General features: G+C 42.5%; 1 protein-coding gene across 1 annotated transcript; it reads right to left on the bottom strand.

Moving 5' to 3' along the window:
- Positions 1 to 10,094: 10,094 nt before the first annotated feature.
- LOC308118245 (zinc finger protein 703-like) lies at positions 10,095 to 14,155 on the bottom strand. Its single transcript, XM_080477582.1, has 2 exons — positions 13,582 to 14,155; positions 10,095 to 12,839 (listed from the first exon to the last, which is right to left on the bottom strand). The coding sequence occupies exons 1-2, from the start codon at positions 13,813 to 13,815 to the stop codon at positions 11,298 to 11,300; spliced, it is 1,776 nt and encodes a 591-aa protein (XP_080333708.1). The 5' UTR covers positions 13,816 to 14,155; the 3' UTR covers positions 10,095 to 11,297.
- Between the last annotated feature and the right edge of the window lie 799 nt (positions 14,156 to 14,954).

The following is a 14,954-nucleotide window of genomic DNA, read 5'->3' as shown; positions in this document are numbered from 1 at the left end:
TGAAAGATTAATAGCTCTGTTTGTGTCTCAGGTGTAACATTGAGCTGAAGGGTTCACTACTCAGCCTTCAAAAGGTTAACTCAAAGTGTTTTAGAGTTTTTCTCAAGACACTGAATGCCATTAGACCTGTAATGCAGCTCAATGTATTCACAAAGAACTAATAAATCCAACATTCATCAAAAGCGGAAAACCTTAAAAATTGATGATTTGGTCAATAAAATAGGATTGTGTAAGAGGAACCAAATACGGTTGATGAGGGAAACAACCTGTTAACTACAACAAATGAACTTCACTGTGTCTTGGTTGAAAAAGAAAAGAAAGAACAGCAGGGAAAATCATACAGTATGCCAAACAAATTTAAATAAACTGCTTTGAGTCCCCTGGAGACTGATACTGTGGTTGCTGTTTAGGGATGTAAACAGTATTGTATTATGATAAGAGCAGTAATGTGTATATCTTTAAGGTATATGCGTGTGTGGAAGGTGTAGAACATAATAATGTAAAATATATAGCATAGATATTAATTGCATACATGCAATCGTCAATATCCATAAAATGTATATGTAATGTAATTAGGAATATAAAATAATATATATATAACTATTTTAAAATGTTTTATTCCAAAAAACAAAAACGGGGTTGTACTTCATTCTGCGCCATTTTCAGACACTGATATGGGGAAAAAAATATTAGAATTATATCTGAAAACTTGTTCATTTGTTTTTTCTCTGTATTGTTGTGCAGTTGCTATTGTGTCTGCCGAAAATGTTGGAAATAAATTTGGTCAAGTGGTTAAAACGTCGTTTACGCAATTTCATACAAAATGTCAAGTGAAAATAAATCGGTTTCGCGTTTTCATTTCAGAAAAGTTTCGCATTTATACTGCAACATTTTGAAAGCGATGTCTGTTTATACGGAAATGCTGAAAATTATGTAGTTGGCACGATAGGCCACTAGTAGGCGCTGTTGGTTGCTTTTGTAACACACTCATGCTCGCACAGAACAATACGCTCTCAGCATTAACAATGGCGAGAACACGGACATTCGTATAGGCCAGACGACCACGCTGGATAGTTATTCCGGTGAGTCTCAAATATACAACCACCACATTTCAGGAGCGGGCCAGACAATTTTGTATGTGTGACGCTAAAATGCTGCCATCACAAAACTAATCAAGTCAAATTATTAGAAGTGATGACATTTTTTATTGTGGATATTTGGTCCAAAATCGAACCACAGAGGACTACAACATAGCTATAACACTCTGCTGATATTTCATCATTCTGTCCTGTAAAAGTGTCCAACTGTTAGTTAATGTCTTTCTGATTCTGTCATGTCTCCTGGGAAATGAAATGAGTGTGTTGTGGTGTTTTATTGCAATTGCTGTCGTCGCTCTGGGTAGGGGAAAAAAAATAAATCTAAAACAATAAAGTCATTTTTCTGTGATTGTGGTTTATTTTATTGCCGCATTAGCTTCATTAGTGACATAAAAGCCGCTGAAACAGTTCCAGAGAGAAGATGGATTATTAAGCTGCATTTTTCTACGGTTTGTGAAGAAGTTTCACTCTCACAACAGCTGAGAGACGCGTGTTTTATGCCTTGGTTCCACATATGACTGTATCTCACGCTCCAGCCAACTGCGGGCCCTTTGACGTCAAAACACATCAAATATGCCGGGACAGAAATATGAGAAAAACTAATGTGCCATCTCATCCTCGCTCCCATCCACCGACATGACGTCACCCGAGACCCACAGCCGCTTGCATAATGACGAAAGGCAGCCACACAGCGAAAACACAGTTTCATCATTCACAGCTACTAAATCACTTTTCACAAGACATCTGCTGAAAGCTGAATCCTTATCAGCCTTCCAGCGTGATTTGAGGAACATCTGGAGACTCTGAGGACTCGGCCACAGCAGGACTCACAAAAGACAGCTAATTTTCCCCAACGTGTTGACACTCAAAGTGTAGCCCAGGTGATCCACAGCAGCACAACGGGCACTTCTGGATGAATGTGAGCCACATGAGGGGAACCAGAGGAAGACTGACGACTGGCTTTCATCACAGGGGGACACGTTTAAACATTCGCATTAATAACCAAAACACTGCAAAAGTTTGTTTAACTAACTAAGGTTAAAGTTGGAAGATACAATACATATATGTCCTTCGAGGATAAATAATCTAAATGTGTCTGAATTGACAATAGCAGAAAGTATATATTAGATTATTACTTGCATTGGAGTTTTAAAAAAAAAAAAATCCCAAAATAAGTTCAGACTTTTCTTAAATTACTTCAAGGTGCCCATTGTGAATAACTTTTTAAATAATCATGTTTCTCTAAAGTATTCTAAAAAGAAAGAGTAAGAACCCGGAAAAAAACAAACTGTGTAGAGCTCATTAAGGTAATAGCAAGACAAGAACGGCACAATAATGACAAAGACACTCATACTTTATTAGATTGTTGGGTTATTTCTTTGAAGATACGAGCTGCTCTTACTTTTTCTTGCCTCCTTCTCTGGAAAAGCACATTTTCCATCCAGTCAGTTTGCTTGATTCAATCATTACTATTATCATTTATGAAAAACTGCATGTAAAGCATTGTACGCTCAAAGTGACTGCAGATAGATCAAGCCAACTTTATTTATAAAGCATTATTCATCCATAATATCATCGCACAAAGTTATTTACATATAAAAATGTATTATAAATTACATTTTGACTAACGACCACTAAAGCCAATCTGATGAATAAAGGGCACAAACATTAAAACCTTTAAAAATCAATGAGAGAACATTAGAATCTGTGTGTGAGGTGGTTTCATCTGTACCTCGCAAGTTCCCCGCTGAATTTGTTTTCAAACTTCCCGTTGATACACTTTTGTTTGGGTGCAGGCAAATAACACAGACGTCGTCTGTATTGAAAAAAATATTAGTGACGATGCCTGGAATAATATAATTAACAGTGATTTAGGCTGAGATCAGTGTCACACAGTCAGTTTGTCTCACATTATAAAAGCTCTTTATTTCTTTTCTCAGCACACGCACGAACACACGTGCACACACACGTGCACACACACACACACACACACACACACACACACACACACACACACACACACACACACACACACACACACACACACACACGCGCACGCACGCATCCTGTCTGTTGTAAGTTAGTGGCAGAGATCAGGTCTGCTGGTTAGACTAAACAACAGCATTTGAGTGGATTTGCTCTCCCTCATTAATCATCCTGACAGCTTGAAAAACAACATTTCCTCCTTAATGACTGTATTTGAGTAATCATGTGTGCTTATTTCCATGCGAGCTTCTCTTTCTCCTTCTGCTTTGTACTCTCTCTCTCTCTCTCTCTCTCTCTCTCTCTCTCTCTCTCTCTCTCTCTCTCTCAGCCAGTCTGTCTTTCTTTCCTTCTTTTCCCTCCTGGTGCCGTTCCTGTGTATTTTGGAGTCTTTCCTTTGACCTCCCAAGTCTGCAGCGTGGCGTCTGCTCTGGGTCACGCTGCCCAATTACTGTGTTCATGAAGAGGGTGAAAAACCAGAGAGGAACGGGAGAATGTGGCCGCGAGGATCCAGATGCGGAGAGGCAGCGGATGGTGTCACCACCAGCATGTGGCTAACCCACCGGCAGCAGCCACTGGCCTCCAGGCCTCCGCTGGTCACTGCCAAAGCACGTTTCTCCGTTAAGCACCGGGTCGGTGATGCATGAGAGCTGACAACTGAGCTGGGAGCCCTCGGAGCGACGCCTGATCAAAACCAGCTGGGCCCGTGCACATTAGCAAAGCAACCATAATTGCGTTTGCCCTCTTGTACACCACGAAGCCTTCCTCTGTTTTCACAATGGAAATGAGGAAGGAAAGGTGGGATGGATCGCCCCTATTTTTTGGAAATAAAAAAGAAAATACCTGCTCGGGCGCGGGGGAGAATTTATTGTTGGATGTGGGTGATTTAACAGCGGTGCAGTGGGAGAGCTCGTTTTTTTTTTTTTCTCCTGCGAGGAAGAAAGAGAGTATTTTCATCATTCCTCCCAGCCTGTGGGTGGATGTAAGTGATGGGTTTATAGCGGTTTAGAAACATCAGTGTAGCTATGGCTGACATCTGTGTCCGCTTTATTTTTGGACCACTTGAAAAGCCCTCATAGTCGAATGATGGATGAAGTGATAAAGTTGGAGAGAAGACAAAAATGAAAGCAGAGAGGAGTCCATTTCTGGGAAGCAGCGTGTGATCTGTAACTCAGAGACGAGTCGGAGAGAGTATCCAGGCAGATGTTCGTCATTTGCGACTACGCCTAATGATTTTTAATGCATGAAAATTTCACTTTCTCCGAGGGGGCAAAAGGGAGAGAGTCATGCATCTTTGGCTTGAAATCACTCATTAAAAAAATATATATCCTCGGACGTGTTTTAAATCAAATCCCTCCCTCTTTCTCTCTTGTGCCGGTGGAGGCTGATGGAGAGGTTAAAGTGTTGTCATGTAATGAAGGAGCAGCTCCGCAGTCTGTCATCATTAATCATCGGGCCTGTCAGGGCCTGACTCACTCACACCAGCCAGGCAAGAGGAACAATACCCCAAGACTTCTTTTTATACATCACAGCACGGCGTGTCCTCAACACTCTGGGTTCAATCTGGAGCGCTAAATAAAAAAAAAAAAAGAAGAATAAAAATAAAAATCTGCTGCGGCTAAACCGGTAGATTTAGAGAGGCCGAGGTGTGAGGTGATGGATGAAGGACGAATCCTCCGGTTGCACGAGTGACCCCCGTCTTTGAGGAGGACGTTTGGTGCACAACAAAGGGAAGTGTTGATGAAAAACAGCAGGAATGATGAGTCACCTTTACTCGGGGGTGAAACCGCGGCTCGAGGGAAAGTGGCCCGAAGCGAATGGGGAATAACTGCGGCACTAAAAGAAGAAGAAATCCTGGCTATTGGCTCCACGAGTGCACGATAACTAATAGACTGTGAGCTCTGCAGCCACGGAGCTGCGGTCTGGTGCGATGGCTTTTAAAAGGCACATCACACGTGATTTAAGGAATTTGGCATTAATATGTGTTTACATTTATCATCATCTTCACCTTCTCATTAGTAACTGATGTTGTGAAACTATAAACGTAGTTACAGCCCCTGAAGTTTCAGCGTCGCTGTTTGTTACACAAGATGAGCCGCAAAGCTGCTGCTTCAGCTTGTGACCAAACTGTTGAATTGTCACTGAACTCCTATTTACTAGAAGAGGAAGGAGATGCCGATTAATGGCAAAATAACTGAGTCCTTCTAACAGCAACAGGAAACACTGTAAAGCCTAGTTTGATCAACATCAGTCAACTGGAAACACATCTATCTTTTCATTTTAGAAAATGCTCAAATCAAGATGGAAACATTTGGAACAAACAAGGAAATACCAGAAATGCTGAAATGTCTGTAGTTTGCGTGCCGGGTCACTAGTTAGTGCTGTGTTTTCGTGATACAAAAACAACCATTTAAGCTATTTAACTTGTTTTTGTTTTTCATCATAAAAGCTCAGCCAGTATCTGCTGTATGTAAGAAATGTGTCTACACATATGCAGACGACGGTGTAGTGATTGTACACTTTGTTGGAGAAGTGCTGGTGAACTTAAACGAGCTGAACGGCACAAACGCTTTGGAAACCCTCCACAGTTATTGTTGACGGTCTATTTGCACGTGTGCAGAAAAACTATTGGCTGTGACTTTATGTGCAGTTTCAGTTTCAGAAAGGTTCTTTTCACTGTTCCCACAGTGATGGACATTTTGAAAATGCAGCAATCTGGAAGCTGTTGTCACGTAAAAAAAAAAGTTTGGTACTTTCACTTGAAAATGTTGTGTAAACACGGCCTGTGTAACAACAGTAAATCTAATCTTTGCGTGCATGCTGGCAGCAAATCAAGAAGCTGAAGCATGTTGCATGTGCTTGTATCGTGGCTGCGACTCCAAACACATCAAATAAAAGACAACACGGGAAAAAGCTAAAGAAAAGACACAACAATTCACAAACTAACACACAGAAATATTACGTTTTTCAGTTTGTGAAGATTATTTCTATCTGCTGGTTTGTCTTTTACTACATGTTTCACACCTCCACGGTCCCCGTGTGAAGATTATTATATTAAAACCTCCACCAAGACATTTTTGTTGTCGGTCATTCTAAAGTGATCGAGTCACCCTGCGCACTATTGGAAAAATCTGTGAAAGTCATTAGGATTTGTCCACCGGGAAGCAAGAAAGTATTTTTGTAGAATAAATTCACATCATTTGTCATACTGGAATTAAAAACGGCAACAAGAATGGCGTAAAATCCACTCCACCTTTTGCTATTCTGAGCCAACATTGTTTGGATAATCTGACGTTTTGTAGCCTGAACTGATATTCTAAACTCTTATTTTCTCCAACAATGCATTTCACAATTGCAGGAGTAAATCAGAACTAAATCTGGGTTGAGACGGTGAAAGGGCTTCCAAAACAAATGAAAACGTACCCTTCAGCGAGAAGAAAAACACAAGTAACCTCCTCTTTGTTCTGACCCCAAAATAATTTGTCATGCCTTCCGTGAGGATCGGGTTCATTTATTTTAGTTCGATATAGTATATGAAAGACAGTGCATCTATTCACAACAAATGTGTATGAGTGTGTGAAATGCCTGTACAGATTAATGTCACAAAAAAGGAAAAAAAAAAAGAAAAGAACCACAAGTAGATGATGTTTCCTCCACACTAAAAAAACCTCAAAGGAAACAAGCATTACTGGCCACCAATAGATGGCATCCCAATGCAGCTTTACAGTCCCCACCTTTGTTAAACTAAAAGGTGTGCAGAAATCCATCAGAAACATCTAAGAATATCCCAGTTTTCGAGTCTGAAGAGGGACAGCGAGGTGTGAAACTTCACAGCATCTGCAGCAAACACATTTCTTCGAGTCAATAAGCTTAAGTGCTGCTCTTTTTGGAGCATATCTGGCAACCTGAGACCTTCAGCATGAGCTCCTGCCTTCCATAATGCCATCTCAGACCACTGAAACGGGAGCGCTTTCTCTTGTTACAGGCTGTCGTGACCCCTGTGGGTCCCTTGTCAGAGTCCTGAGTGACCGGCCCGGGTCATCTATACCTCGCTGAGGGTGTCACAGTGTCATGTTGCGAGGAAATGGCATATTACCGCTGCCAATCACGGAGCAGCCGCAGTAACTCGAGCGACCGTCAAGGTTTCACCTCGAACACATATGGGAAGCGGCTGCGATCCTTATCGGGATCCTCCAGCATGTATACATTGCATCCCCAAAGGTTTGACTTCCACAGCCTTTTTTTTTTTTTTTTTTTTTTTTAATGAAGCACACCGCTGCAATAGATCTGTGGGAGTTAAATCAGGATGCTTCAAGGTGACACTCTGTGGCCTGCACACGGTCGACAGTAAAGCACACCCAAAGTCATCAATCATGCGTTTCTCTCGCAGCAAAAATAGCCTCTCCTACGCCTCTGCTGTGACACGTACACTGACAAAAGTTTACATCTTCCTTTCAGCACTTCACCTGCTTTAGCTCTCAAGACCGGAGAGGCGCAAACTGGAGGAAGCGGTGGAGAAAACAGGACACACGTCTTGTTGGTCCTTGATTTTTCCAGAGAAGCAGCAACAAGATACGGACCGTCTGTACATGTCTTTGTTGTAAAGTGAGAAGTCCCGCTTGTCAGTACGTCAGGTTGAACTTGTGTTTTGGAGCATTTCCAACAGCGATGATGTTACCGTCTCGCTGACATGAAGAAAACGGCGGCATTCATCGAAATCGAGTTTGTATGCGAACAGAAGACTACAGTAGACATTAGTGCCCCTTCCACAAGCAAAAAAAACCTACAAAACTTGTTAAACCTTTAAAATAAGTAGGAGTCACTCACTTTCTGAAAACCAAACTAAAATAGAACAAAATATAGAATATTTGACATTAAATAAATAACATTATCTTGCGATCTAAGCTGACTAAAACTGGCTGAGTCTCATTCTTGACTGTTATACTGTGGGAGTAAAACTACACGAGTGTCCAGCATGATTAAGAGCAAGTTTAGGTTAGAAAAATAAAATAAAAGCTCTGAGAATAACTCAGGCAATCAGTTAAGGAAAAAAACGTACTTTATGTTACTTTAATGTAAATAAAAAAATTACATTTGGGAAGGGTCGACAGTTTTTGATGGTGTTGGGTTGAACCTTCGTCTTTTGTTTAATCATTTCTCCCCACGTAATTTACACGTAATGGTAAACCAGCATTATCGGCAAGGGAGAGTAAATTGGCTCTAGAATAGATTTGAACTCTTATCTCCTCCCTGAGAGATTTACGTCTTTTGGATTACTCTCCATGATCATTTAAACATATGTGACACATTATATTGTTTCATTATAACCAACAAATTAGTAAGGAAAGATGTTTTTCTCCTTGCTGACATGTTTCAACTGCGTCTGCAGTCTTCCTCAAAGCGTCATCTGACGTTTGATGACGTGTTTGTCTTTATCGGGTGATGACCAGCCTTACAGATCAACAGAATCTGTCAGATCGGTCACACGCAACGCACGTTGGTTAAAAAGAATTGATTTCATAAAGCTAAAATGACCAAATGAAAGTAATTCAGGTATATGGGACATGATTTAGATGAAAATATATAAAGACTTCATTTTGAATGTTGTATTTGTAACCTTACACTGTTAGAAAAACTCAGTCTGAAAGACTGTCAGATGTGCAACACACTTAAAAAAACATGGAAATGTGTGAAAACTACCATAATAGCTGCATGTGGAGACCGGCATTAGATCGAACTGTTATCACTTGGTTGTTTTGGACAGAGCGACTAATAAGGAAAAATCGAAACGAGGACAAAACTGTAAACATCTTCAGTGTGATTTATTTACCAAAATATGACCTCCCCTTTCACTGGATGCCCTCCACGGGGTGCTCCAGTTTTCATTTTTGTGTTTTTACAAAAAATATCACATCTCAGTTTTTATTGATTCGCTGTGAAAATAAAAACAATCGAAAAGCTGATCAGTTCGGAGAAAAGAGAGAAAGACGAGAGATGTGATTTCAACATTCATTCTCAGAAGAAGCGTTAAGACACGACATGTTCAACACCTGTCATCTGGCCTCCCACGTGTCTGCGCACAGGACGGGGAAATGAGAGCAGATTTATACGGTAAACATTAAAGCCAGATTCCCCATCGTATAAAATAAATACAGCTTCTCAGTGGGAACAAACAGAACAAAAGGAACCAAAACAAATCGCAGCAAACCACGGGGCTTGTCGAGTGTGAACGCCGCCTTTGAGCTTACATGCATCAGCTGCGTGGTAGAAAGCGACCGTGGCGAGGCTGCAGCTCACCGCCGTCTCTCTGCACTAAATCACCGTCCTTATTTGTAGCGAGGAACCCTGAACATCCACAAGGCCTTTCAACCAAGCGTCCAACCAGTAATTTGCCGGAAAGTCACCTCAGGGCAATCTGTTCCAGAAATATCCCAGCAAGGAGCGGACATGCAGGAGCTGCTTGTTCTGCTCTTTACCAAAGGGTCCTGATTGGAAATCCCATCGATGACTTATAAACAAAGACTGACAGAACTCTCAAGTCGGCATCCAGGACTCCTAGTTCCACTTGAATTTTTTCTTAAAGTCCAAAGAGCCAGCGATTCGCCACGATTGAGTGCGAACTGAAAAGAGACCAACATTTCTGGAAATCAGAGCACTGACACCGCAGCTCCAATAAAACAAGTTGGCTTTGTTCGTTTCTGCAGTACATTCAATGTTAACGTTTGGGAGAAATCACTTCATTGACAGGAGGGGAGAGGAAGGCGCCCTCTTGTGGCTGCAGTAATTACATCAGGAACAATAAAGAAAGTGAACAGATTGAAAGATAACACAGGCCCACATCGAGGAGCTGGTGTGGGTTAGTTCGATGAAAATAAGCTTAATCGTTTCCAATTGAAAGCAAACATCAAGCCAGAAAACAACAGTAAAATGTTTTTGTTTTTTTAACAACTTGATTTACTGTTCAAGCAGTTTTGGTGTTTAAACATAACCAAACTAACGCACAACATTGATAAAAGTCTTTATTTATGCTATCATGGCAGCAAAAATCTGGCACCAGTTCAAACTTGAGATGTATTTTTGGTTCACAAATGTTAACATTTGATGTACTAACCGCCGTTTGTAGAAACATAAATTGGGACTTTGTTTTCGCAAATCTGCACTATGCACCAGTGCCTGCTAAATATAAAACTACAGCCAGTTAGCTTAGCTCAGTATAAAGGACTGAAAACAGGGGTAAATAGCCATCCAAAGCTGGCAAACAAGCACTGTTAAAGCTAACTAAATAACATGGTTACTCAGCTGGAGCCTCAACCGGGTGCATAAAGACTGGTTTAGATAAAAAATAAATAAATAAATTGTCTTCCAGCTTTAAAAATGAGCAATAACATAAGGTTAGTGGACTTTTTTTAGTTTTAGTGAGCCACGTGAACTGTAAGTGGCTTATAAATCAGTATGATTGTTTTACTGAGTAAATGACTGAAACATGTATATATATAAAAAAAGAAATTTAATTATGAAGGCTTAATTTAAAAAAAAGAAGTCCCCGAAGAGGACAACTGATCTATTTAATCTCTCATCTCAGATGCAACTTAGTCTTAACTTTTTTTTTTCAGATGGTAAAGATAGATTGGCTTAAAAATACAATATGTAAAATTGAAGTAATACCACTTTTGCAGGTTAGGTGGCAATCGTGAGTCGATGTAAATGTTTCTGAATCCTCAACAAGAAGTTCACTCGCTGTATTTAGTGCTTGTTCTGTCAAAGTTGAAACCCACTGCTTCATCTCCTCTTGTTAGGCCGACTACACTCTTAACTCTGGAGTGATTGCGCTTCACCACCTTGTGGTGTAAAATGGTATTACAACACTGGTCAAGGCTAGCTGGTTTTCATGCAAATTTCAGTTTATAATACTGACGAAAACTTAAGCATGTATGTTGTTGATTAAAAACAATACAACTTGTACTCTTGTTTGAAATTAGCAAGATGACCAAACAATAAAATCCATGTTTTGAGGAGGATGACCTGAAAGTATTATGTTGCGCAGATAGATATGATTGAGCCCCTCCCCTCTTTAGATTTTGCTAACTGGCTGCAGTTACATATTTACAAGGCACATAAATGAGTGATATCAATTTTCTCCTCCCAGCTCTCTGTCAGAAAGCAAAGAGAAGTCCAAAACGTTAAATCATTCCTATAAACATTTAAGTAGATAGAGTATTACGGGTATCCAAGAGCTGAAGCGGATCCAAGTCTTTGACTGTAAAGAGCGTAATGAGGGTAGTATGGACCTGTGGTGGGCAGAGAGTGCAGGGAGATGGAGGAGGGCCCAGAGGGGAGGTGGACCTTGCTGTAGGGGTGATAGCGAGCCAAACCCAGGCTGTGCGGCGCCCTGAGAGAGAGGGAGCTGGGCATGGAGCCTGGGCTGCTCTGGTGCGGTAGGTGAAGGTGGCAGGAGCCGGGTCCAGAGGACGAAACGGAGAGCAGCTTACTGTCCATCCCCACCGCCAGTGACGTGTGCGTTCGGAGGTGAGCCAGGAGTTCGTCCGACGTGGTGAATCGCTTGTCACAAGGGCCTCCAGCCGAGACCCAGTTGCAGGCATGCGGAAGGGGGTCGTTGGGGAGCATGAAGCCATACGTGTAAAGAGGGTGGGAGAGGGAAGAGGTCACGCTGGATGACAGGGAGTTTTGGTGGAGGGAGTGGAGTGGGTGGGAGGGGTAGACCAAGGGAAAGCTGGATTTGAGGCTGGAGGAAGGGTCGTGGATGCAGGAGTTGCAGTTGCTTCCACCCAGATGGGAGACACTGGGGTAACTTAGACAGTAGGGATCCCTGCACAAACCCTGCATGAAGGAGGGTGGGGAGGCACCCGTCAGAGGGCTGGAGCTCGGGTGCTTTCCAGGGACTCCCATGCCTCCCATGCCAAGACTGGACTTGGTCGGGTCCAACCCAGGAACAAACTGTGATGGGTAGCCTGCATAGCTGCCCACGACTGATCCATGGTAACCCATGTTAGAGGCCGGCAGCTGGAAGAGGGGTTGGCTGGTCTTATAGGGAGAAATGGGAGTTATATGCCCGGGGCCGAGGTTTGACTGTGTGGACTCTGCTTTACCTCCATCATGGTTCGAACCGCCATCGGAGCTGCCGTTACTGCAGTTTGTGCTGGCTCGAATGTGGCTGGAGTTTGCATGGTGTGGACTGTCCGAGCGAACCTTGTTTAGGTCAATGTCTTTTTTGGGATTATTACTATGATTATTATTGCTGCTGCTGTTCGTGCTGGTCGGACTGCCTTGCTCATGAGCTAACTCATCACTGGGAGTCTGGGAGGTTGGCTGTCCACCAGGAGACTGGCTCTGTTTGTGATGCTGCTGCGCTTGTCCAGGTGGAGTGTTGTTGTCAGCTCGGGGCGAAGCAGCGTGAGGTGGGTACGACTGCTGCCCCATGCTTGAATTTCCATTAGTGCTGACGTTATTGCTGCTGGGGACCCTGAACCCGACTTTATCGCCGCTGGAGCTGCTGCTGGTGACGACTCCTTCTCTGCGACAGTCTCCGCCACCTTTGTTATATGGCTTGAAACTGGATTTGTCCTCCAGGGAGGGGCGGTGTTCCCCCAGCTTCAGGCTGGAAACAGATGACCGACTGCTGGGTTCCTTGTCCCCCTGGCTGCTTGAGGAGCTCAGCTTGGAGGAAGACGGAGGGTCTGATTTACCAATCTGCGAGCAGGTCTGAGCCAGCAGGGCCAGAGGACTCTTCTTGGCATCCAGCTATGGCAAAATAAATAAAATATAAAATCCTGGTTAATGTTTGTCAGGTTTCCAGCTTTTAGTACAGAAGATACACACAAGCAGCAATAGCAATAAACTAAACTAACCCGGAGCTCTCTGTGGCTATCTAAAGGCCTGAAATTTCTTTCAATACTAAATAAAAAAAATTTATTTGAGAAAAAAACTTTCTGTGCATTTTTGCGCTAAATCAAGAAGAAGAAGAAGAAACTATTTTTGCTTTTCTTTGTAATCCTTCAATGTGCTGAATATGTTTGGATTTTGGGCTTTGAAAGACCTCACCTCGGGCTCTGTGAAGTTGTGAAGGCTGCATTGTAATGATTTCAGGCGCTAAAAGCAGATTAGACCCGGATGAAAATAACAATTTTCTGCTAATGAACACGGGAGCAACAGTTTAGCAAGAAGATCTTAACATTTTAGCAGCTTAAATTACTATAAATCTTAATTAAACACTCATTAAATGTTTGCGAATTTAGCAGAAACAAAAGCAAATGAGTATTTGTGAAGACGGTTGCCGTTATTCTAGACTAAAAACCTGTTATATAATGTGCGAGAGGGTGTTACTTTATCATTTTATTATTTCCCTATACTCCAGATCAACTGTGTTTGTTCTCCACGATAACGGATCTTTACAGTTTAACTCTCAGTTGTGAAACCAGGAACGACATCGCAGAGTGACAACAAGCCGCTCTCTACAATAAAAACATAAAAAGTCAATAAATACCTCGATGCTCACTGGCGCGGACGTTAAAGGTTGTAAATATTCCGGGTGCAGCAAGTGTCCAGTGTGCGCCGTCAACATCTTGAGGACTCGGATAGGAAGCCGCTTTGCCTGGCGGAGAGGGTCCAGAGGGGTCAACAGGGAGACCACGGCACCGGGACGACAGTTTTTGGACTCGGTGGTCTCACTAAACTCGATTTGGGTATTGACGGCAGATCCTGGAGGGCGATATGTCATTGGAGAGGGGGCGCCGCGCTAAAGGACGTCCAAAGACGCGATGCGTAAAATGTAATCCAAGCGAACCGCCGCGCTGAGAGTTACTGAACTGTCCCGCAGGACGGAGAAGAAGCTTCTCAGTCACAGTGCGCTACTTGGTTTGAAGCATCTTCATCTCCCGCACGGATCCTGCATAGATATTCCAATCTTAAAATATATAAAAAGTCCATAAAACGGCACACAGTGTCCCTCTCTCCGCGTCGACGCGCAGCAGAAACAGAGCGCGTTCCGGAGAGTCCGAGTGTACGGAGGAAAAATGTCCCGCTGTCTCCGATCCGGACTTCAGCAGCTCACTGATCACAACAGGCGGACTTCAGAGTGCAGCAGCCGCGGACTGTCCGCTGGGTGGCCGCATCGGTAATGAGCGGGGCGGAGAGGACGTGCGTAAAGGCGGAGCGACGTCAGGCTGCACACTCCTCCGAATCAGCTGCACCGAGGATGTAACTGAGTAAAATATATAAAGTACGCACTAATCCATTGAATATTCTTCTATTTCCTTCTTTATGAATGTGGACAAGCGTGAAAATGTCAATATTCTGCTGATAAAATGTACATTTTAGATGCTTATTATCATCGCGCATTCTACAATGGAATTGTGTCAATAAAAAAACAAACAGAAAGTAGCATACCTACTGTCAAAACCAATAAGTCAGAAAGTGCACCGGTGTCAAAGTTCTTGGACTGTCGGGGGTATAAACAGTATGGATGTATTTACAGCCTTGGAGAAGAAGCTGTTCCTCAGTCTACTACTCCTTGTTTTTAACCGTCCTAAAATGATATAGGGATGATTTTTCAATATTATGTCATAGTTCATATGTATATATGAAATGATGAAGTAACCTTACAGATCACAAGTCCATCACAGGGCAAACAGACAATGAGAGACAATCACACACTCTCACAATCATACTACACACTAATGGTGAGAACATGCAAACTCCACAGATCGTCAACCCAGATCTGAACCTGCAACACACTCTAACAACTGTGTGCTAACAACTACCCCACAACCATACTATATTGTACCTAAATCTAATAATCCTACAGAATCATGTTGTCAATTGATATTCCCTCTGACGGACATTGGTACTTCCAGAAAG

This window comes from Lipophrys pholis (assembly GCF_963383615.2).
Source record: "Lipophrys pholis genome assembly, chromosome: 12".
In the NCBI taxonomy this organism is placed as follows: domain Eukaryota; kingdom Metazoa; phylum Chordata; class Actinopteri; order Blenniiformes; family Blenniidae; genus Lipophrys; species Lipophrys pholis.
Note: the sequence above shows the minus strand (reverse complement) of the source record. Positions and strands in the feature narration are given on the sequence as shown.